The 22,897-nt window shown below is 42.1% G+C and overlaps 2 protein-coding genes across 5 annotated transcripts in view; both read right to left on the bottom strand.

Moving 5' to 3' along the window:
* The window catches only part of LOC145353897 (protein-tyrosine kinase 6-like), a 37,941-nt gene extending 33,965 nt beyond the window's left edge, over nt 1-3,976 (bottom strand). Inside the window, exon 1 of the mRNA XM_080204853.1 lies at nt 3,428-3,976. Coding sequence (XP_080060979.1) covers nt 3,428-3,756 — 329 coding nt within the window. The 5' untranslated portion in view covers nt 3,757-3,976. The remainder of the gene's footprint in view (nt 1-3,427) is intronic.
* A 7,012-nt stretch (nt 3,977-10,988) lies between these two features.
* The window catches only part of srms (src-related kinase lacking C-terminal regulatory tyrosine and N-terminal myristylation sites), a 49,997-nt gene continuing 38,088 nt past the window's right edge, over nt 10,989-22,897 (bottom strand). For all 4 annotated transcript variants that reach the window (XM_080204848.1, XM_080204852.1, XM_080204851.1 and 1 more), the window contains 3 exons: nt 20,111-20,292; nt 18,210-18,366; nt 10,989-18,132 (listed from right to left, as the gene is read on the bottom strand). In XM_080204848.1, coding sequence (XP_080060974.1) covers nt 17,927-18,132; nt 18,210-18,366; nt 20,111-20,292 — 545 coding nt within the window. In that variant the 3' untranslated portion in view covers nt 10,989-17,926. The remainder of the gene's footprint in view (nt 18,133-18,209; nt 18,367-20,110; nt 20,293-22,897) is intronic.

Raw genomic sequence — 22,897 nt, 5'->3', positions numbered from 1 at the left:
ATAGAGAAGGAAACAAGAGAGTGCAGAATGTAATGTTTCAGTCATAGCTAGGATGTAGAGAAAGACCAACTTAGTGTGAGGTAGGTCCATTCAAAAGTAGGTAGGTCCATTCAAAAGTCTGATGGCAGCAGGGAAGGAGCTGTTCTTGAGTCGGTTGGTACATGACCTCAGACTTTTGCATCATTTTCCCGATGGAAGAAGTTGGAAGAGAGACTGTTTGAGGTGCGTGCGGTCCTTAATTATGCTGGCTTTTAGAACCCAAATGTGAGAGAAAATACAAAGGAATTGAGGAAGTATGGTATCCTGAATTCCTTATATGAAATGACCGAACAGAAACCAAAAAGTGGCCCTGAAACATAGAAAGTAGCCCTTCAGAAAATCTCTAGAGCACTTGTAAAGAAGGTTTGATCTTTGGCCTGACTGATATCTGGCTACAAATGAATGGGAACTAAATTCAACAGTCCCTGAAAATAGGAACATTTCTTCTGATACAGACAGCACACTAAATAGAATCATAGAATCCTACAGTGCAGAATGAGGCCATTCAGCCCATCGAGTCTGCACTGACCACAATGCCACTCAGGCCCTATCCCTGTAACCCATAATTTATCTTACCCAGGCTAGTCTCCCTGACACAAAGAGACAATTTAGCATGGCCAATCCACCTAACCCGTATATCTTTGGACAGTGGGAGGAAATCGGAGCATCCAGAGGAAACCCATATAGATATGGTGACAATGTGCAAAATCCACACAGACAGTGACCCAAGCAGGGAACTGAACTTGGGTCCTAGCGTTGTTAGGCAGCAGTGCTAACCACTGTACCACCATGCCGTCTCTAAATTTGTGCTGCTTGCTAATTTACACAATTGCAGAGCGCAGCCAGCGTTAACCATGCTGATAAAAGGCTGCACTCCTTAGCAGGAAAACCCACGATTGCTAGAGGCTAGCCACAAATTAAGCATATCTGCACCTCTTGGAAGGTAGGGCTACTGTGGCTGCAGCAGGTGCTGGAAGTTATTCCACCGCTGATTCTGACCTGGGAAAGACACACATATGGCACAATGTGGGAAAGAGACTGAGTTCCAAGGTTTTCTGATGCGACTCGGGAAACCTTTCTCTATCCATAGGTGGATAGGAGACCTTCCAGACAAACTCTCAGGAGGTAATGGGAAAAGCTGGCCATCTAGGTCATTCACAAGAGTTAAGCTCTCAGGATCTGGATGCAATGCCATGAAAAGTTCAGTGACCTTGCCAGAGTGGTGAAGGTCAGTGAACTTATCTTCAAATTGCCAACTGCACCAGATACTGCTCAACACAAAGCATAACTCCATCATTCAACCGTCCACAATCTCTATTAATTAGGACTAACATTCATAGCTTTTCTTCAGCCTCAGATACTTATCATTAATAGGAACCTCACATCCATATCCCATAATGGAAAAATAGCCAGCTATTCCACCATGATAGTCAAATCAGTCAAGCAGATTGCGTGACACTCTCTGGGGCCCTTCTCTCTTTCTCAAGACGGGATGGTACATAATTGGAGGCTGCAGGTTTTTAACAATTATTTTGTGGAATGTGTGTGTCTCTGACAAAGCCAGAATTTGTTGCCCATCCCGAATTGCTCTTAAATAGGTGGTGGTAAGCCGCATCTTGAATTGCTGCAGTCCATCTGTAGGTACGGTCAGAGTGCTGGGGGGGAGAACTGGACTTGGATTTCTGAACTCTTATGGAGGAGATGGTGTCTTCCATCATTAGGAGTGGTGTCACTATGGAAGCTGCAGCCTGCTGTGGGGTCAAAGCGATGGAAGATGATGGTGTCTTTGTATCTAATCCAGCTTCTTACATCTCACTTCCTCTTCATTCCACAATCTTGGCTGATCAAGCAGCTTCCTTTGTCCTAGACGGTGTCAAACTGAGTATTGCTGGAGGGGCACTCATCTAAGTAAGTGGAGAATATTCCGTCGCACTTTACCTGTCATTCAGGGGTTTGTGGTCATGCATTCCAGGATTCCTCTAGCCCTCCACACTTTCAGTATCCTCCCATTTATTATGTATTTTCTTGCCTTGTCTTCCCTTCTCACACTCCCTAGGATTAAATTCCATTTGGCATTTTTGTGGTCCATCTAATCAGTGCATGATACCTTCCATGATGCATGGAAGTGGTTAGCCACTGCTGCCTCACAGTGCCAGGGACCTGGATTTGATTCCAGCTGGGGTCACTGTTTGGATGGGGTTTGCACATTCTTCCTGTGTCTGTGTTTGTTTCCTCCGGGTGCTCTGGTTTCCTCTCACAGTCTGAAACATGTGCTGGTTAGGTGCATTGGCCTGAACAGGCGTGGGAGTGTGGCGACTAGGGGAATTTCACAATAACGTCATTGCAGTGTTAATGTAAGCCTTACTTGGGACTAATAAATAATCTTTGCTCCTCCAACCAACAGATTCTTCTTCATTACTAACCACAGTGCTAATATCCCCGACCTCAATACTTCCAAGGTAGGATGGATTCAAATCCAAAAGCTTAACTAAATTAATTCACAGCCTCTTGGTCAGACAAATCCAGCAGTCACGTCCAGGATGGAACACCATCACCTGCAAGTTCCCCTCCAAGCCACTCACCATCCTGACTTTAAAAGTTTAGTTACTAATGTCACAAGTAGGCTGATATTAACACTACAATGAAGGTACTGTTAAAATCCCTAGTCGCCACACTCTGACACCTGTTCGGGTACACTGAGGGAGAAATTTATATGGCCAATGCACCTAACCAGCAGGTCTTTCAGGAAACTGGAGCACTTGGAGGAAACCCATGAAGACATGGGGAGAATGTGCAGACTTCGCACAGATAGTGACCCAAGCCGGGAATCGAACCCTGGTCCCTGGCGCTGTGAGGCAGCAGTGCTAACCACTGTGGCACTGTGACTTGGAAACATTATCACAGTTCCTTCACCTTCAACTTCCTGGGAATCCCTCCCCAACATCATTGTGAGTGTACCTATATCTCAGGGACTGCAGCCTTTCAAGAAGGCAGGTCACCACCATCTTCTGGATGGCAATTAGGGACGAGCAGTAAGTTCCCTACTGGCCCAGTCAGCAACACCCACATCCCAAAGATCAATGAAAACAAGTTACATGTCCTCTTGTTCTCTTTCATGGGGATAATGAAGTAGACAGAAACAGCCACAATCATCAAAAATGAAAGCAAAATGCTGGAAATCTGAAATAAAACATAAACTGCTCGGAAAACTCTGCCAGCATCTGTTGAGATAGAAATAACTAGCGCGTTAAACGTTTTGAGGAAGGCAATATTTTCTGGGTTTTTTTGCTTTTCTAGCAGCATTCTCTGTTGTTATTTAAGCTACAAACATCACTTTTGCAATGTTTACAAGTTAAATCCCATGAAAAATATCTGAAATCACACTTACAGTTCTGTGGCTAAACTCTCTTTTTTGGCAACATAATTATGTGGGATGTATCCCACGCACTCCCTATTGGCACTGTTGAGTTTCCTCGCGAACCACCAAGTTTCAGAAGAATGAGGGTCACCGTGCAGGATTTCGAATTCATCCCCAACTCGGATAGACAGCTCCTCGCTAGTCCGGGCGCAGAAATCATACAGCGCCGTGTACACGGTGGGCCGGTTCTCCTGGGGTTCAGCCACCGAGGAAGTTCGGGGACGGGGTGAATCTTTCGCTCTCTCCCCCTCAGAATTCCTCCTCAAACAGGGACAAAGCCTGAAGATGGTTCCGGCCATAAGGACTCAGCCTGGAGGTGATAATCACAGCCTTGACTTCACTCCACTCCTCCTCGTTGACTTGTCACATTCCCAAACGAATTAAACTTCAGCGCTTTTCCATCTTTACTTCCTTCTTACTTTCATTGATGTAAGCGGCCGGTTTTGTTAAAAATAAAGACGGTGTCTGTGAAACCACGCCTCGCTGTTGAGCGACCAGCTCATGTCCAGTCTTCGTGGCAACACGGAAACCACCCCAACACTTTATTGCTAATGGTTGGAGTCCAAAGGCAAAATAGAATGAAGATGATAAGATTGTATACTTGTGTATTCATTCATCCGAATGAACTTTACTGTGAAGTCAGACTAGGTAGATGGTAGATTTCCTTCCCCTAAAATGAACCAGATTTTTAAAATACCCATCATTAGACTTTTAATTTTAGAACAGCATTAATTCAAATTTCACAATTAGCTCTGGTGGGATTTGAACCCTGGTTCCTCAGCATTACCCTGGGTACTCAGGATTACTGTTCCAGTGACAATATTATCACATTCCTGTACTGGTACGTTTTTGATTTGATATTGTCACTTGTATTAGCATACAGTGAAAAGAATTGTTTCCTGTGTGCCTCACAGGCAGCATACCATTCATCGAGTAGGAAAGGAGAGGGTGCAGAATGTAATGTAACAGTCAAAGCTAGAGCGTAGAGAAAGATCAACTTAGTGCAAGGTAGGTAGTGCAAAAATTTGATGGCGGCAGGGAAGAAGCTGCTCTTAAGTCAGTTGGTACATGACCTCAGACTTTTGTATCTTTTTCCTGATGGAAGAAGGTGGAAGAAGTATATCTGCGGTATGTAGGGTCCTTGATTATTCTGGCTTTTAAAACCCAAATGTGAGAGAAAATACCAAGGAATTGAGGAAGAATGGCATCTTGAACTCCTTTTATGAAGATGACCCAATGGAAACCAAATAGTAGCCCTGAAAAATAGAAAAATGCCCTTCAGAAATTCTCAAAAGCTCTTGAAAAAAATGTTTGATCTTTGGACTGATTGATATCCCATTACAAAGATGGCAGCAGGGAAGAAGCTGTTTTTGAGTCAGTTGGTGTCTGGCCTTAGACTTTTGTATCTTTTTCTTGATGGAAGAACATGGAAGAGAGAATGTTTGGGGGGTGCATGGGGTCTGAGATTACATAGGTTGCTTTTCCAAGGCAACAGGAAATGTGGACTGAGTCAATCGATGGGAGGTTGGTTTGTATGATGGACTGGACTTTGTTCACAACTCTTTGTACTTTCTTGCAATCTTGGACAGAGCAGGAGCCTTACCAAGCTGTGATTGATCTGGAAAGGGTGCTTTCTATGGTGCATCTGTAAAAGTTGGTGGGAGTCATAGTGGACATGCCAAATTTGCTTAGCCTCATGAGAAAGTAGAAATGTTTAGCAATTCAATTAAACATTTCTGCATCTACTTGCTACAAGGGGTTGGTTGATTGGCACAGGAAAGACAATGCACCTCAACACTCTGACCTCTGGCCCCCACCAATCTTCCCTACCACTTGGCAGCTTGTCCTCTTCCACTCGCAGTAACATAATTCCAAATGGTGCCTTTCTGATTCCAGTTGGTTCTGGTCATTGGAAACACACCCGCTCCTCTTGACGCAAAGGCTTCTGGACTCAAGTCTCACAATGGAAACTGAACCATAACAATCCAGTGCAGAGTGGAGGGAATGCTACACCATCACAGGTGCTGTTTCTTTAATAGTCATGATGTGGAGATGCCGGCGTTGGACTGGGGTAAACACAATAAGAAGTCTGACCACACCAGGTTTAAGTCCAACCGATTTAATTGATAGTAAACTCACTAGCTTTCAAGGTTAAACTCTTCGTCAGGTGAATGGAGAGTTCTGGCCTCAGACAGAGCATATAAAGCACAGGCAGTTTACAGATTACTAATTAGAATGCAAATCTTTACACCTAACCTGCTATTCAAGTCTTAAAGTGGCCGACAATGTGAGTGGAAGGAGCACTGATCACAGGTTAAACCCAGGCAAGTCATGCTGGCTATCACACTGATAGCCGAGTTCCGCACACATGAGGACGGTCTCAACAGGGATCTTCAGTTCATGTCGCACTATCTGTAACTCCCGTGACTTGCCTGGGTTTGCAAAACCTCACTTACTGTACTATCTGGAGACAATATACATCTCTTTAAACTGTGGTCAGTGCTCCTTCCACTCACATTGTCGGCCACTTTAAGACTTGAACAGCAGATTAGGTGTAAAGATTTGCATTCTAATCAGTAATCTGTAAACTGTCTGTGCTTTATATGCTCTGTCTGAGGCCGGAACTCTCCATTCACCTGACAAAGAGGGTAACCTCGAAAGCTAGTGAATTTACTACCAAATAAATCGGTTGGACTTAAACCTGGTGTTGTCAGACTTTTTACTGTGTTTACCCCAGTCCAACACCGGCATATCCACATCATAAGTATTTTATCAAACAGCATCATAAAAAAGAGATTATCTGGTCATTATCATTTTGCTATTTGCCAGAGTTTGCTGCGCACAATCGTTAATCTGATGTGGATGGAGAGCGTTAGCACACTTTCCACTTTTGTGTGCCAGCTTGCCTCATATTTTCAGCCTACATTGCTGGTAAATAGCAATGTAAAAAAGATACGTGTAAATCTCTCCCTGTCAGTACATAGCCTCTCCATTGGTAAGTCTACCGGCATGTGGACATGTTCTGACACTCCTGAACAAATCTAAGGACAAATAGTTCCAATGCTATGTAGAAACCTTGGGAAAGTTGAAGATGAATGGAGCAAACCCTGACAAAAAAAATCTGTTGTTTTCCTTGTTCTGAATGTCTAATTTTATGATCGTATGTTTTAGGAGCATTACTTTTAGTTTGTAAATTGGAAGTTTTAGCTGTGGGATAAATGAAATTTCCCGGTTTGAGAGGCTGGCAAACAAACCTAGGGCAATTACAAATCAAAGGATGGCTATCTTGACTTACTAAGGTCATAATAGGACTCTTGGAAGCGAAACTGTAGACAACCTTTCAAGGTTTCTTGATGGAGGCAGGCTGTCTACAACTGTCCCAATAAGAGGATTAAATTATTCCAGTGGTTTCCCATAATAAAGTGATGATTTGACAATTGGATGCAATGAATTGAACTTTCCCTCTGTAACAACCCAAGAGTGTCACATTGCTATGGAAATATGTTATGCATGGAGTCATCCTTTTGTTTTTGGTTGATCTTTGCGATTTCTCACAGAAAGATCAGTTCTAGTTTGGAAGCCACTGGGGTCAGAAGAGAGAAGACTGCCAGCAGTTGGTCCTTTAAACTAGCTGGCACCTGTTGCAAAGGGTTATCAGGAGCTAAGAGTGCTTTCAGGTTTGGAGTCACTCAACAAGAATGCAGTTTAACCCATGTATGAGATGTAGAATTCATATGAAGAGTCTATGACCAGAATTTTACCACCCAGCGGGTGAGGGTGAACAATGGAAAGTTTGACGACTTCAGGTAGGATTTGACGGTTTCAAGCTAAGTGAGGCCATAAAATCCTGACCTATATATGAGGTACTGTAGAAGAGGTGGTGTGTTTTCCTTGTCTGAAGCTAGCGGAAGGACCCCAAGAAATCTCATGCCTGAATAGCTAAAATAGCTGGCACGCTTACGGAGAAAAAAGTGAATTTCTGAGAGGTGTGGCAGACCTTAATTTGATTTCGGGAAAAGTGATTGATCCTGTAGAGTATCAAGGAAACTTTTGGGTGGAATTACAAATGTTTACATTGTATTGAGAGTTATGGGTTTAAAGTACAAGTGCTTCCAAAATATAGTGATAAGTTAGTATTGCTTGCTTTCTTTAAGTCTTGTGCAGTAAAGGTTTTTGTTCAAAATGTGAAATCTTGTGGTTTTGCTCTTTTATTTAATGAGTGGGAGTTTGGATTTATTTTCAAAAGTTATTAGTCTCTACCGAGAGTCTAAATATGCTACTTTTCTGACAAATACTGTAAACTGGTCTCAAATGTGCTTTGCATTTCTTTGGTGTCAACCTAGGAGGTTGAGAGAGGAACAGTTTGGGCAGTCTGTGGTGTCCATAATTTTTGCTAAGAGGACATTCCTGCTCATTGCAGTGTTAACACAAGATGGGAGATAGCACTTTGTAAGCCCAACTGAATTGGCTTAGAGGATAGGTACTATGGGCTGTCTCCAATGGTGGGAAAGACAATTATGTCTCACTGATTGGCCACCACCCACCTCAAGTCACGCAGTCCCTGATCAGCAAGTTGCTGACTTGCCACAGTCCATCTGCTTCACTGGTTGCTGGAGCTTAATGAGTCTCTGCTCAACAACTGGACAGAATCCATCACACCAGGCAAACAAAAAAAACAAGAAGGAAGATGTCAATGCTTTGATTGGCAAGGTGAATGTTAAGATCATGTGTGTGGGACTGACAGATGATTTGCAGCCAGTCAGTAACACATGCACAAGGCAGTTGTAATTGACATGAAACTTGATTGGCTGAACATTGACATGGCTTTCCTAAAGGGAACAGGCTCAGCTAGAGCAGATCACTGAATGAAAAAAAATTGCACATTGGGAGAGTTCAGAGAAAATGCATGAGCAAAAGTGTAGGCTTCACTGCAAGAAACGCACTACACCTGACACTAGAACCCCCCACAAATAGTTCAGAACCTATCTCTCAACTCAAAGATGGCAGTTAACCTCATCAGTGCTTATGCCCCAGCACTGCTCTCCACTACAAAGAATCAAGTTCTCAAGGAGCTTGACCCTGCTATCAGCAGAATTTCTAAGCCGGAACATCAGCACCTCCTGGAAGATTTCAAGGCAATAGTGGGCATGGAACATGAGACATGACACTCCTTCCTTGGACATTATGGTCTGGGAAAGATAAATGACAACACATAAAGACTACTTGAGCTTTGCTGCTACTGTGAACTTTTGTGTAACTGGAATGGTGTGTTCCTTTCAGAACACACCATGCCACAGGACATCCTAAAGACATCCAAGATTAGGGCATTGGAGTCAACTGGATCTAATCTTCACCAGATATGACTCTCTGAATGTTATTCTCACCATATGCAGCTACCACACCACTGACTGTGATACAGATTATCCCCTGGTTTGCACTAGGATGAGGAGCTTTCATATACAAAGCAAAAATGCCAAATTCGTATCAGTGTCAGCCATGTTTTTAAGGCAGAGATCGATAGATTACTAACAAGGGAGTCAAAGGTTACTGGGGTAGACAGAAATGTGGAATTTGGGCTATGATCTGATTAGCCAGGATTCTAATTCCATGGCAGAACAGGCACAAGGGACCATAATGGCCTATTCCTGCTAATAATTTGTATGCTTGTGTTTATATAAAAACCAACAGTTCTTTGATTCATTTGAACTTGCTCTCTGGCACTCTGAAGCTGAATGCAGAAGCGTATTGGAACAACCTTTGAGACACCATCTACAACACTGCAACATCAACATGTGGCAAATAGTGGAAATAGGTTGACTGGTTAGATTTTAATATCACTGTGATGGAACTTAGTCATTGATGCCAAGCAGTCAGCTCTCAGTAATTACAGGAGAGATTCAACCAATAAAACTCTGAATGCACTGAGAGCCACTCAGAGTAAAATCCAATGACTGCTCGGCAATGCACCAGTGACTGTTGGTTACAACTTTGCCAGAATACCTAGATGTGCTTTGATAGAGGGAATGTCAGAGGCATGTATTAAGGCATCAAATAGTCACAGGTCCATCAGCAAAGAAAACTGCAGGAAAGGTCCTCACTAATTGCATTTGGAGACTGCAGATCTTCGTTGAAGGCATCTACACTGAATTCCAGTGCAGTTTTAGAAGTGAAGATCTACAACTGATGTGATTTTCTCAGTCTGGCAGCTACAAGAGAAATGCAGTGAATAAAGGAGACCAGTATATATTGATATCATTGATCTCACCAAGTCATTTGACCATGTGAGAGGTGGACAGATAGTTGATTTAAGTTGCTGGAGAAAATTTGATGCTCACCAAAGCCAGTCAATCTCAAGCACACTTTCCAAGGCAACATGATGGGTAAGGTAAAGTTCTGTGTTCATAAATTGACAACTGAGCAGGCTGAAGAATGTCAGATATAATATGGTAGGTGGTGTCAGTACTCTGGTCTCACATCAGAAGTGATTCCCCTGTAATATCTGATTAGGCTGCTGTCTAGGGCATCCAGCTTCTGTGTTATAGTGATTCAGAAAACTCTGTATATTGTTTAACTTCAAAAAAGTAAATGTCCTTTGTTGGCTGGAAAATCGTTTTGTAAAATTGGTTTGTCCCAATAGCTGTCTCGCTACTTGATCAACTTGCTGAGAAACTAGTGCTATTAATAATCAAAAAGGACTCTGTAAAGCTCATTTCCTTCTGATATTTTAGGTTTTGGTTTGCTCTGTTAAGCTGACAGTTTGGGCCTTTTTTTGCAAGGGGAGCTATTTTGTATATTTCACATGTGAATTTTCTGACTCCTGAGGAAACTTTATCTTGATGCTGCATTGCTTTTGTCCGGATTAGGTATAGTTTATTCCAGTCACAAGCAGTTTGTTTTGGGGCTGGAGGAGGGAGAGGGCATTGTGTGAGTCTTTAGGTAACATCTCTCATACTTACTTCATCAAGGAACAAAATGCGAGGCATTCACGCTCCACTAAAATACGTGTCACTTTTGCAGCCACAATTGGAACCTTAGACCTGTGTCTGAGAATGCTTCTTGTGACTGGCACGGTCATTGCAACAAACCACATCGAGGCCAGCACTGAGGAATCGTACAACCAGGATGCACTGCCCAATTCTTAGTAATAATAATGCAAAACACAATTATTTGTTTATTTATTAGTCACAAATAAGCTTACATTCATACTGCAATGAAGTTACTGTGAAAATCCCCTAGTTGCAACACTCCGGCGCCTGTTTGGATACATCAAGGGAGAATTTAGCATGGTCAATTCACCTAACCAGCACGTCTTTCGGACAATGGGAGGAAACTGGAGCACCTGGAGGAAACCCACACAGACAAGGGAAGAACGTGCAAACTCCACGCAGACAGTGACCCATGCCAGGAATCGGACCCGGGTCCCTGTCGTTGTGAGGCAGCAGTGCTAACCACTGTGCCCCATGCAATTATTTGTCATTGCAAAGTTTGAGTTTTAAACAACTTTACCAAAACTTAGTAAATTTGTTAGACTATCAATGATGTGCCTCAATGCAATCACAATATGCTGTTTTATTGTCCATTGATATTGAGGAAGTTCCAGAGCCAACAGTATTGCTGCCCCTGTTGGAGTGCTGAGAATAGGTGCTGCATGAGAGGTCAGAATTAGAAGACTGCAGAGATCCTGGGATATTGGAGGGCTGCAGGAAGTTGGAGAGGACTGATGTCTTTGAGGGATTTGAAAACAGACAAACATAACATGTTGTTAAAGTGGCGGTCAGTGTCAGTCAACTGGAGGTGGTCTGGGGATATCAATCGAGCTCGTAATGAGAAGGAGGTGATATTAATTTTAGCTTGTTTGTGAACTGGGTGGCTGATAACCCATTGTTACAGCCAGGTGAGGAGGTTCAAATGGCTTCCTTCTTTGCCCTCTCTTCATTTGTACATTTTTTTTTTGTTGGAAGTTGTTTTTCTTAAGTTTAACAAAGACAGAGATTGGCTTCGTTATACTTAAATCGATAGAAGTAAAATATACACACACACACACAATATTGGAGTCCATACAAAAAGTAAAAGAATACGCAGTCTGTAGTTTGGTGACTTGACTACTTCAGGCTGAATTCAACAATCTCAATGGTCTCCAACAGTTGAATATATCAGTTTATTGTCATAGATGCCTTGCGAACAAAACAGGAGATGTGAGTTCTTCACACTTCTCCAAAATAATTGGCTGAAATTATGCCATTTTGTCTGCTGCAGGAAAGTAGCAGGCAAGGCAGAAAATTCGGCAGACCATTTAAAGGTGCACTGAGCCCATGTAGGAATTTCTAGTCTTTGGGCATGCATGTCTGGAGAATCCTGCCTATTGTTTTTGATAGGTGTTACAGACAGTCTGCTTTCTAATCAATTGGAATGTGGAACACAATGCTATCTTGGGCTGTGAGTTCAAGTCACTTTAGTCTTGAGAATTTTTAATTAGTCTGTTTTTAAAAATTCAATTCCCATTTCCATTTGAGCAATTTAAAATCATCATTTAGTCCAAAGCATATCTTTATGGCACCATGTTGAAGAGTCTGAAAACCAAGCAACTGAGAAGCTTTTGCTTCAGGAATCTTTGCTTGTCCAATATAGAATACATATTAATGCTCATTGGGACACATCTAACTTAGCCATTACCCTTCAAGTTTTAGTACTAATCCAGACTGGCCAGTCAATCATTAATATGCCAGAGTTTTGAAATCACTGGATTTTAATCTGAAAATATTGTACTAATCAAGGGGTCCAAGGAACGAGTGTTTGAAGTTGATACAATTTTTTTATATTACACCGTTCACAATTTAAGAGTACTTATTAAAAAATGTGCACCACCTGCAGTTTCACAGTTGCTAGTGCACAATAGTTATGAAGCGAGATTTGGAAGGTTTTTTGCCATTTGACATTGGCAACATACACAGTTCACTTCTGGTTCTGCCAATAAAACTTGACACACTATCAGCATCAAAGATACTATTTGCCTAATTACTGAAGGAAATTAAACAGCACTAATTGTTAGATGGCAATATTGATATTTAAAAAGCGGTTTCCTCACAGTTTGAAAAGTCATTGCTTGTACTTTCTTCCCCATCACAGCTCTATCTCCACAAGCAAAATAGCCAATGACTGATACGGTTACAAAATCCAAGGACTCTTAAGTTAAAGGTCAATACAGAACATAATGAATTTCAACCCTCCAACAAATGTAAGTGGTACTGACTGCAATTTTAAATAAGAGATAATTGAATGTCTAAGGCAGACATTAGCAGGTAAGAGGCTTCTACTTATATATTTATTTTCAGATATATCAAAAACAAAACATACTGGCAAATGAAAAAAAAATGTAAACTACAGGAAGAGTCGTATTGTATAGAAACACTTAAGACCTCTGTCAGTGACTGTAGTGGGCTTGTACCACTCCAAAGATAAAGTCCTTTGTTTATAAATTTACAATTAAGCAGGCTGAATAATTTCAAACTTGCAATATTCTACATTATAAAAGATTTCAATGTAAAAAAAATTGTTGCTGATATTAGGGGGTGAAAGATTCTCATATTTTTAAATTCATTCTCAGCCTGCTATTTTAACAAACATTGGCACTAATTTTTAGCGGGCTGTGCTTTTGGAATGGTGACAAAGGAGTTATTGATGGGAAATATGGAATTCCTGTAGCTTTTCACTGCAGGGTATCTCTTGCATCTCGTCAGCTCTCATACAAGAACTAGCTTCATTGATCGATTGGTTGGCTGCCTGCTGGGTGGCAGTGGCTACACCACAATCAGATGGCATATGAGACTTTGGGATGGGTAGGGGATAGTGGTAGTGGGGAGGAGGGAGAGATTGCAGGGGAGCGAGATAGCAATTCTGGGTGGTGGGAGAGGAAGAAGGGGAGCGACAGGAGGGGGAGTGAGATGGAAGTTGAGGGTAAGAAGATGGTGGTCAAAGGAAGTCAGCCACCATGGAGGTAGGAGCAGGTAAGCTTTTTGGGTTTGGTGGGGTGGTGTATGGGAGAGACATTTCTGCTCCAACTGATACACAAACAGTGCTGTAAGGGCACAAACCTTATGGTTACATCCATTCTTATCTCCTTTCTCCTGTCAGGTTTCACGAGGCCAGGGAACCTTGGTTGACGTTAAAGCTGAAAAAAATTATTAAAATAGAGGTATCCAACATTCTTAAAGTCTATTACCAACCAACCGGCCTGATTGGTGGCCTATATCTCACCACCCATTGTCCCATCTGTATTAAAACCAGAAACAGGTGGTTTGATATTTTAAAAATACTAACTCAACCCATTTTGTCAGCCAAAATTCTCCCCTTAACATTTTAAAATAAATGGATTAATAACTTTGTTAAAATAGCAGATTGAGAAGTTTCACTGATCAGTTAAGTGCTGTCCCACTAAGATACCCAACAATAATATCAAAACTGTTTTCCTTTAGAACATGCAATTGGTTAACCATTGGATCATAAAAAGCAAATTAAGTTCTTATTTAAGATCATGGCTTACTAATAAGTTTAGAGCGAATATGGTTTGCAGGGGCTGGTGGGGGAGTTGCAGTGGGGAAGTTGCAGTGGGGAAGGAGGGGGACATACTGTTTTCTCTCTGTGTTTCGAATAAAACGTTGGTGAATTTGATTATTCTGTGGTGCCAGCAGGCCCCAATTTTACAACACACACTTACCTGAAGCGAGACTCCCCGCTGGTAACTCAGAACAAACCTTGGCACATGGGTGTGCGGAAGTGAACGACGGGATATTAAATGGGAGGCAGGGAGGGTGAAATAACACAAGATGCTGAAAGGAGAAGAAAGTGTCAAAGGAGTAGGTAGTAGGAGGGATTTGTGATAAAACCGCATTACTGTAATGCTTCGAGAGATGCAAGTGCTAGAGAGGAGAAATGTCACATTATTGGGTCTAATTTTCACCTTTGGTGGATATTAGGCAACGTATGTAGTTGATGTTCCCAGTGAGCGCTCTGAGCTTTGTTTGGTGGCCAAGCCATGCTTGCAGCTGATTAGTGAGCACCAAACCAGCATTCAAAGGCAGCTGACCAGCCAGGCTAGCAATAGAGCAGGAAAATCCAGTGGCTCCTCTTTTGGAACTGGGCTGGAAGTCAAAACCTAAAGGGGCTGGGAGGGAGACAGCCAGTTGGGAGTGGAGCATTAACAGGCCAAAACATCCTCCTGGCTCAACAAAACAATTATTCTGAAAACATATGTCTGTGTTTCCAGAGTTTCAGAAATCCCTTCAGGAGCTGCTTAACAGGCTACGCAATGCCAAGTACCAGTGGGTGTGATGCAAGCTCCACTCATCTCCACCTGAAAATTACATTGGAGCTCTTTATACATTGCAAAGTTTGATTTGCACACTGAAAACACTGAGGTAGAAAATCAGCTGTACTAAATGTAGAATTTACTCTGTAGTGTTCAAACTCTTTCTTAGGCCCTATGCCTTTGTCCAATGAGACTCCAAGCTGGGAGCAGGAGTGCCTTCTTATAGGAGCCTGCCTTATTCAAAAATTATGTGGAAGGAACATTCTGCCAACAGTTATATCTCAGCAAATACATTCAAAGGAAAAAGAATGCAGTGTAAAAAATAAGTGTTTTGTTAATGGGTTAGAACATAAGAACAAAGAGTAGGAGTAGGCCATCTATTTCCTCGAGTCTGCTCCACCATTCAATAAGATCACGGCTGATCGTTTTGTGGACTCAGCTCCACTCACATGCCCACTAACCATAACCCTTAATTCCTTTACTGTTCAAAAATTTATCTATCCTTGCCTTAAAAACATTAAATGAGGTAGCCTCAATTGCTTCAGTGGACAGGAAATTCCATAGATTCACAACCCTTTGGGTGAAGAAGTTCCTCCTTAACTCAGTCTTAAATCTGCTCCCCCTTACTTTGAGGCCATCCTCCCTAGTTCTAGTTTCACTTGCCTGTGGAAATAACTTCCCTACTTCTATCTTATCTATTTCCTTCATAATCTTATATGTTTCTATAAGATCTCCCCATAACTTCTGAATTCCAGTGAGTGTAGCCCCAGTCTACTCAGTTTCTCCTCATAAGCCAACCCTCTCAACTCCAGAATCAACCTCATCAATCTCCTCTGCACCTCCTCCAGTGCCAGTAAGGAGATCAAAACTGTACATAGTACTCCAAGCGTGGCCTCACCAGCACCTATGCAGCTGCAACATAACCTTAATTTTCTTTTTCTTTCGGAAGTTATCTACAAGTCCTCAGCTTCCTTTCTCAGGCCCTGAAACCTCATGTCTGTGAAATCTGCATGGCCCCTTTGTTGATTACATTGGTGGCAGGAACTGAGGGTGGGATTTTCCAGCCCCACCGGGATTGTCCAGTCTCGCCAAAAACCAATGGATTTTTGGTTGGCCCGCTTTATCTCCTGCAGGACTGGACAATCCCAGCCTAAGGCTTTTTAAATGCTGCATTCAGTCTTAGAATTATGTTCAGGTTGTTGAAGTGGACAATTGCCCAGTAAGTTATGATTTGTATGACATTCTTCTGCCCTCTGTTTTAGCAGAAGTGCTAATTTTTGAACAAAGTACCACCTGTGTGTGTTAAGATAACAGACAAAGGAAAATCACACAGTTTGCTCATTAATGTTGCCAACAGTCATTTCTAGCCGAATATAACTTTACGGAACTAGACGTGGTAAATGAAAGCCACAAAGGTTTTTATGGTACCAGAATAGCTGTGTCTGAAACAGATAGTTAAAACATTTTTGATAATGCAATTATTATGTTGCTGAAGCCTGGACTCCCTTTAAAGAAATCTTAGATTGTAGATTTAATTTTTTTTAGTTCATTTGTGGGACATGGCCGTCGCTGGCTGGCCAGCGTTTATTGCCAGTCTCTAGTTGTCCTTGAGAAGGTGGTGGTGAGCTGCCTTCTTAAATTGCTGCAGTCCACATGCTGTGGGTTGACCCACAATGCCGTTAGGGAGGGAATTCCAGGATTTTAACCCAGCAACTGCAAAGGAGTGGTGATACATTTCCAAGTCAGGGTGGTGGGTGGCTTGGAGGGGAACTTGCAGGTGGTGGTGTTCCCATTTATCTGCTGCCCTTGTCCTTCTAGATGGAAGTGGTCGTGGGTTTGGAGGGTGCTGTCTAAGGATCTTTGATGAATTGCTGCAGTGCATCTCGCAGATAGTACACATTGCTGCTACTGAGCGCCAGAGGTGGAGGGGTTGAACGTTTGCAGATGTGGTGCCATTCAAACGGGCTGCTTTGTCCTGAATGATGTCAAGCTTTTTGAGTGTTGTTGGAGCTACACCCATTCAGTCAAGTTGGGGGTACTTCATCACACTCCTGATTTGTGCCTTGTAGATGGTGGATAGGCTTTGGGGGATCAGGTGGTGAGTTACTCACTGCAGTATTCTTAGCCTCTGCTGCATTTTTATATTATTTGGCTGTTAAATTACTTTCCTTTTAGTGCTTGATAATACTTACTAGTAGTAGGCTAAAACTTACTCTTGTTCCCATTATTGAGCAGTGTTCAATGAAATGACATGACATTCCCTTCTCTGTTTTTTTAAAGTAGGCATCTTCTCATTTAGTTTTAACACTCCTGATAGAATGTTGCGTAGGATAGTATCATACCGATGATATAAGCCTTTACCCAATTTTGCCAACCATAATTTTGAGGAAAATTTATCTATCCTCACCTTAAAAACATTAAATGAGGTAGCCTCAATTGCTTCAGTGGACAGGAAATTCCACAGATTCACAACCTTTTGGGTGAAGAAGTTCCTCCTTAACTCAGTCCTAAATCTGCTCCCCCTTACTTTGAGGCTATCCTCCCTAGTTCTAGTTTCACTTGCCTGTGGAAATAACTTCCCTGCTTCTATTTTATCCATTTCCTTCATAATCTTACATGTTTCTATAAGATCTCCCCATAACTTCTGAATTCCAATGAGTATAGCCTCAGTCTACTCAGTTTCTCCTCATAAGCCAACCCTCTCAACTCCAGAATCAACCTAGTGAATCTCCTCTGCACGTCCCCCCAGTGCCAGTAAGGAGATCAAAACTGTACACAGTACTCCAAGCGTGGCCTCACCAGCACCGTATGCAGCTGCAACATAACCTTAATTTTCTTTTTCTTTTGCAAGTTATCTACAAGTCTTCAGCTTCCTTTCTCAGGCCCTGAAACCTCACATGTTCATGAAATCTGCTTAGCTCCTTTGTTGATTACATTGGTGGCAGGAACTGAGGGTGGGATTTTCCAGCCCCAACGGGATTGTCCAGTCTCGCCAAAAGCCAATGGATTTTTGGTTGGCCTGCTTTATCCCCTGCAGGACTGGACAATCCCATTGCAACAAAAGTTAAGGAAAAAGAGCATTGTTTTAAAGTATTGTTTTACAAGTTAATTCATGTGCAGTTCCATCTTGCAATGCACCATCACCAATAATATTTGTTGTGTCCTCACTGAGTTTGGTCTTGGCTTTTGTAATAATATGTAGCATACAATGAATTAAGTTCATCCATTAGCATACTAAACGAAGGCCGGCTTTCCTCAGACTCGTTCCAGCACCTAAGCATTATTCCATATATGTCTGGGGTACAGTTTTTTGGACAAGGCATTCTATACCCATTGTTTACTTGATTCACCACTTCCTTGTTCGTCATTCCTGCAAAATGAAATGGAATTGTAAATACAACGCACAGTCCTGCTTGCAAAATGCCTGAGAATTTGGAATTTACTTACCCTCGTAAGGTTCTTTGCCGTAAGTCACTATTTCATACAGAAGAACACCAAAGGACCATACATCTGACTTCACTGTATACCTCTGATAATTTGCAGCTTCGGGGGCTGTCCACTTTACAGGTATTTTAGTCCCAGCACGGACATGATACACATCATCCTGCTCAATGAAAACAAGGGATTTGTTATATTCACAAACATAACACAAGGGCTTTCCAAGTTGATGATTTAGTTCTAGAGGCCAGAAACTTTGCAGCAGAACCGACATGGGCGGCTGGAAAAGTTGTGGAAAGAACAGGGCAGATCTCTTATGTTGTAAAAATACAAAGTCATCATGTCAAAAAACATTTGAGGGAGAAAACTGGGCCTGATACAGGGGATCAATAGGTGACTAACCCCCTTCAGTAGATTTGGGTTCATCAGTGGTTAATACAGGGGCCCCTGTTGTAAATGTGGAACCAAAGTCTCCAGTCGTTTCTGTAACTGAGCAGACAGTAGTTACTGAGGAGGCTCTTGACCCCGTTTATCTTTTGCAAATGTCGTAAAGATCCCTCATTTCCTGAAGAGGATAACACAGAATTGAGACATTCCTCCAGGGTCCGGAAGTCTCCTGACTGACTAAACTTGTTATGCGTTTTTAACCCCTTTCCTGCTTGATTGGCAAGGTTAGGATCATAGAATCCTAGAATTCCTACAGTACGGAAGGAGGCCATTCAGCCCTTCAAGTCTGCACTGACAACAATCCCACCCAAGCTGTACCCCCGTAACCCCACATATTTAACCTCCTATCCTCCCTGACACTAATTGGCCAATGCACCTAACCAACACGTCTTTCGGACTCTGGAAGGAAACCAGAGCACCCAGATAAAAAAAACCAAACAGAGACAGTGAGAAGGTGCAATAGAAAATGACTCACGCCAGGAGCCGAACCTTGGTCCTTGCCACTGTGAGGCAGCAGTGCTAACCACTGTGCCACCATATCACCCCTGAGATTAAAGAATTAGACATTATGTATTGAGATCCCAATCAGCTACAAACATACTTGTTGCCATTTTTATTGTACTGGGCTGTGTGGCCTTCATTATAATATTTAAATCAAGCTTCCAGGCGACCAGGGGTAGAATAGGTCAAACAGTGATTTAAACTCCCTCACCACCCAAAGAATTTGCTAAGGGTTAAGAAGCCCACCAGGTAAAAGGGACAGGAGTAACTAGGTCAAAAAAATGTGTTTTTATTTAGGAGTGCTGAAGTTACAAGGAAGAGTAGAAATGTTCGCCATGCTCCTCACACAAATCTTCTGCCCAATTGACTGATCTCACCCTCAAGGAACTTGCAATTCTAAGCATTCTGCCGCGCAACCTCAATGGGCCCTGCTCCCCCCATTTTGCTGCTCTGACCCAATCACATTGTGGGTGCAGGTCTGCTTTGTGATGAGGAACAGGCGTGAGAACACAAACACAGCTGCAGGCACGAGGGGTCCTGCAATATCAGGCCGGCCGTCAGACCGTAGATAGAAGTTACCCAACCGTTTGCAAAGTGTTTCTTTGGTTCGCTGTCAGAACTTTCTTTTCTAAAGGCAAGTTGTGAGTTTAAGATGCACATCAGGATTTCAACGTTAACCTACAATGAGGCAACACTGAGGGAGTATCATGCTCTTCGAACAAGATTTAAACCAAAAATCAAGGTTCTAATGTTATAAAGAAGGATTTCCATCGACAGCCAATAATGATGATTTGGAACAAACAACTGAAACATTCAGTATGACCCCATTCCATGTGTTACTGACCCAATTGTCTTCTATAATCTTCAGCATGTATTTACATTTCATCTTAGAAACATGTTGTTAACGGAAGACTGGATTCTCTGAACCAGTTCCAGGCTGGCTGACAGTGTTCGTCACTTACCCGGATTAATCTTGCGAATCCGAAGTCTGCGACTTTACAGACGAGCTCTTCTCCAACAAGAACATTTCTCGCCGCCAAATCCCGGTGGACAAATCCAAGATTTTCCAAATAAGCCATTCCCTCGGCCACTTGGCTAGCCAGGTACACATGATGGGCCACTGTCAACGTTTCACCTTCTGCACCTAGAGATAAAATACTCAAATGTACCATCTACAGAAATCATTTCATTTATAAAGTTGGCAACTCGCAAGAGTGCAGGGAACGCAGCAGGTTAGTATGGAAATAAGTTAGAATTCAATTGGGACCAATTACCATCATGGTCCTATCTTGAAATGAGGTGCCAACCCCAATTTCCAGGTTGGGAGTTAAGGTGAGGCAGTGCTACACTTGACCTCTGATAGCACTCAAAACTGCAACAGAGCAAATTGAGCTGCATTTGGATGGGGCGTTCAAACATAATCAAGCTGATACCAAAAGTGATTTTATGAGAATTTGGCAAGAACTCCACAATCTGCCAGCGACTTCTCATTATCTGCTGAATATTAATGACTTATCTTTCAATTGAAACCTAACTGAGGCACACTATTTGGCCAATCATCTGTTTCTGGCTGATTCCTTTTTATGTAATAACCCTTCATTAATACGTGAGTGATTATACTGAACACTAAATGGTTTCTTATCTCAGCATGAGAAGAAATTGACATTTTGACCTTTCATTGCTGTGCATGTAACTGAAATTAACCCGAAAATGGTTGGGATTCACTAGACACGGACAGAGGCGAGAGTTCATTTTAAAAGCGTGGAGAGGCAAAAGTTCAAATTGGTCTTCACCAATCTTAAATACATTGCTATGTAAATTTGGAATCCAGCTGCATAATGGTCAAGAAAATGAGAGTTGTTCATTTTAATGGCTGAAAAATCTTCAGCAGCATTTGTCTGAGTTTCTAATATCTGCTACCAGAATCCTTAATGTCCCATGCCCCAGTGAGTACAACTCATGTGCGCTGGGAAGAAAAATAGAAAGATATTTCAAATATAACTTTAAATCAATGAAATTTTTTCTCTATGATTCCCACATTTAAAAATTGTAATTGCACTGCTTGAACGTGCTATTCCTGTTCATAACAGGTGCCACTTTTGGGACAGTTTCACTGAAGCTAATGCACTTTCCCATAGATAAGAGCATAAGGGAGGTGATGGCCTAGTGGTGTTATCGCTAAACTATTAATCCAGAAACTCAGCTCATGTCCTGGGGACCCAGTTTCGAATTCCACCACAGCAGATGAAATTTGAATTCAATTTAAAAAATCTGGAATTAAGAATCTATTGATGACCATGAAAACACTGTCAATTGTTGGAAAAACCCATCTGTTCCACCAACAAAGGACTGAGGTCCTTTAGGGAAGGAAATCTGCTACCCTTACCTGGTCTGGCCTACATGTGACTCCCACACTCTGAAATGGCCTTACAAACCACTCAGTTCAAAGGCAACTAGGGATGGGCAATAAATACGGGCCAGCCAGTGGTGCCCATGTCCCATGAATAAATAAAAATAGGAACACATTCTTACTAATTCTAATGATTTTTGAGCACATTTAAGCTGTTTGTCCATTTTGTCAGAACTCAATTCTGACTGTAAACATCGCAGGTGATTTATTCGATGCAGGAACAAATGGGGACAAAATTGTTCTGAATGAACTGATTGAGTGGTTACCATTGCCTATTACATTTGACCAAGCTGCCAGTGCCTGTTGTGCTTTCACAGGCATATCCTCCTGGGACCACAACAACAATGGTCAAAATATATCCAGGTCTGGAGATTCTTCTGTGAAGAGGACCTGCACGTGCTTGGTTAATCCTTAATCGATTTAGCCGAGGGCTGAAAATAGGCATCAGGCCACCCCATTTGTATCGTCAGGACCTGTCTGCTGCAATTTAATGTGGCTTTCACCTCTGGCGTGGGCTTGGTACACATCGAAAAACCCAGAAGTTAAAATAGCATCCCATATTGGTGATGTCAAACAAGTGGGTAGGGTACTATCTCAACTTTAATCCATCACACACCCTTCATTCTCATCAGATGTAGGGTGGGGGAGGGATAGTGGGGAAATGGAGAACTAAAATACTCTTTATGACTTCAATTACATACTAACAGGCACATTCATTACTTTATGTAATATGAAGTAAAAACAGAAAATGCTGGAAAGACTCAGTAGGTCTGGCAGCATTTGTGGAGACAGAGAAACAGAGTTAATGTTTCTCATCCATACAACTTTTCTTCAGAGCTGGATCAAATGGACTCAAAACATTAACTTTGTTTCTTTCTCCAAAGATGCTTTCAGGCCTGCTGAGTCTTTCCAGCACTTCGTTTTTATTTCAGGTTTCCAGCATTTTGCTTTCATTAATATAATAAAGGACTGTATCACGAAGATAACTTTGTCTTTTGAACAGGTCAGGTTAAATTTTGTTTATTGGCATTGACTTATAGACGCCTATCAGCATATCCTGTCCAAATTTTGTGCGTGTGTGTATATATACACACACAAGAACTGGACAGGATATCCTGATGTAATCAAAAACACCAAAATATATTTCAACTCAGTTTCATGATTTTCGGTACATTGAACTATCTGTGCCACAGGAGAACATAAGAACATAAGAAATAGGAGCAGGAGTAGGCCATCTAGCCCTTCGAGCCTGCCCCGCCATTCAATAAGATCATGGCTGATCTGTCGTGGCTCAGTTCCACATTCCCGCCCTCTCCCCATAACCCTTAATCCCCTCTCT

This window comes from Carcharhinus amblyrhynchos, chromosome 16 (genome assembly GCF_965287045.1).
Source record: "Carcharhinus amblyrhynchos chromosome 16, sCarAmb.v2.hapA, whole genome shotgun sequence".
Lineage (NCBI taxonomy): Eukaryota > Metazoa > Chordata > Chondrichthyes > Carcharhiniformes > Carcharhinidae > Carcharhinus > Carcharhinus amblyrhynchos.
The sequence above is the reverse complement of the archived record's forward strand: the minus strand, read 5'-3'. Positions and strand labels throughout refer to the sequence as shown.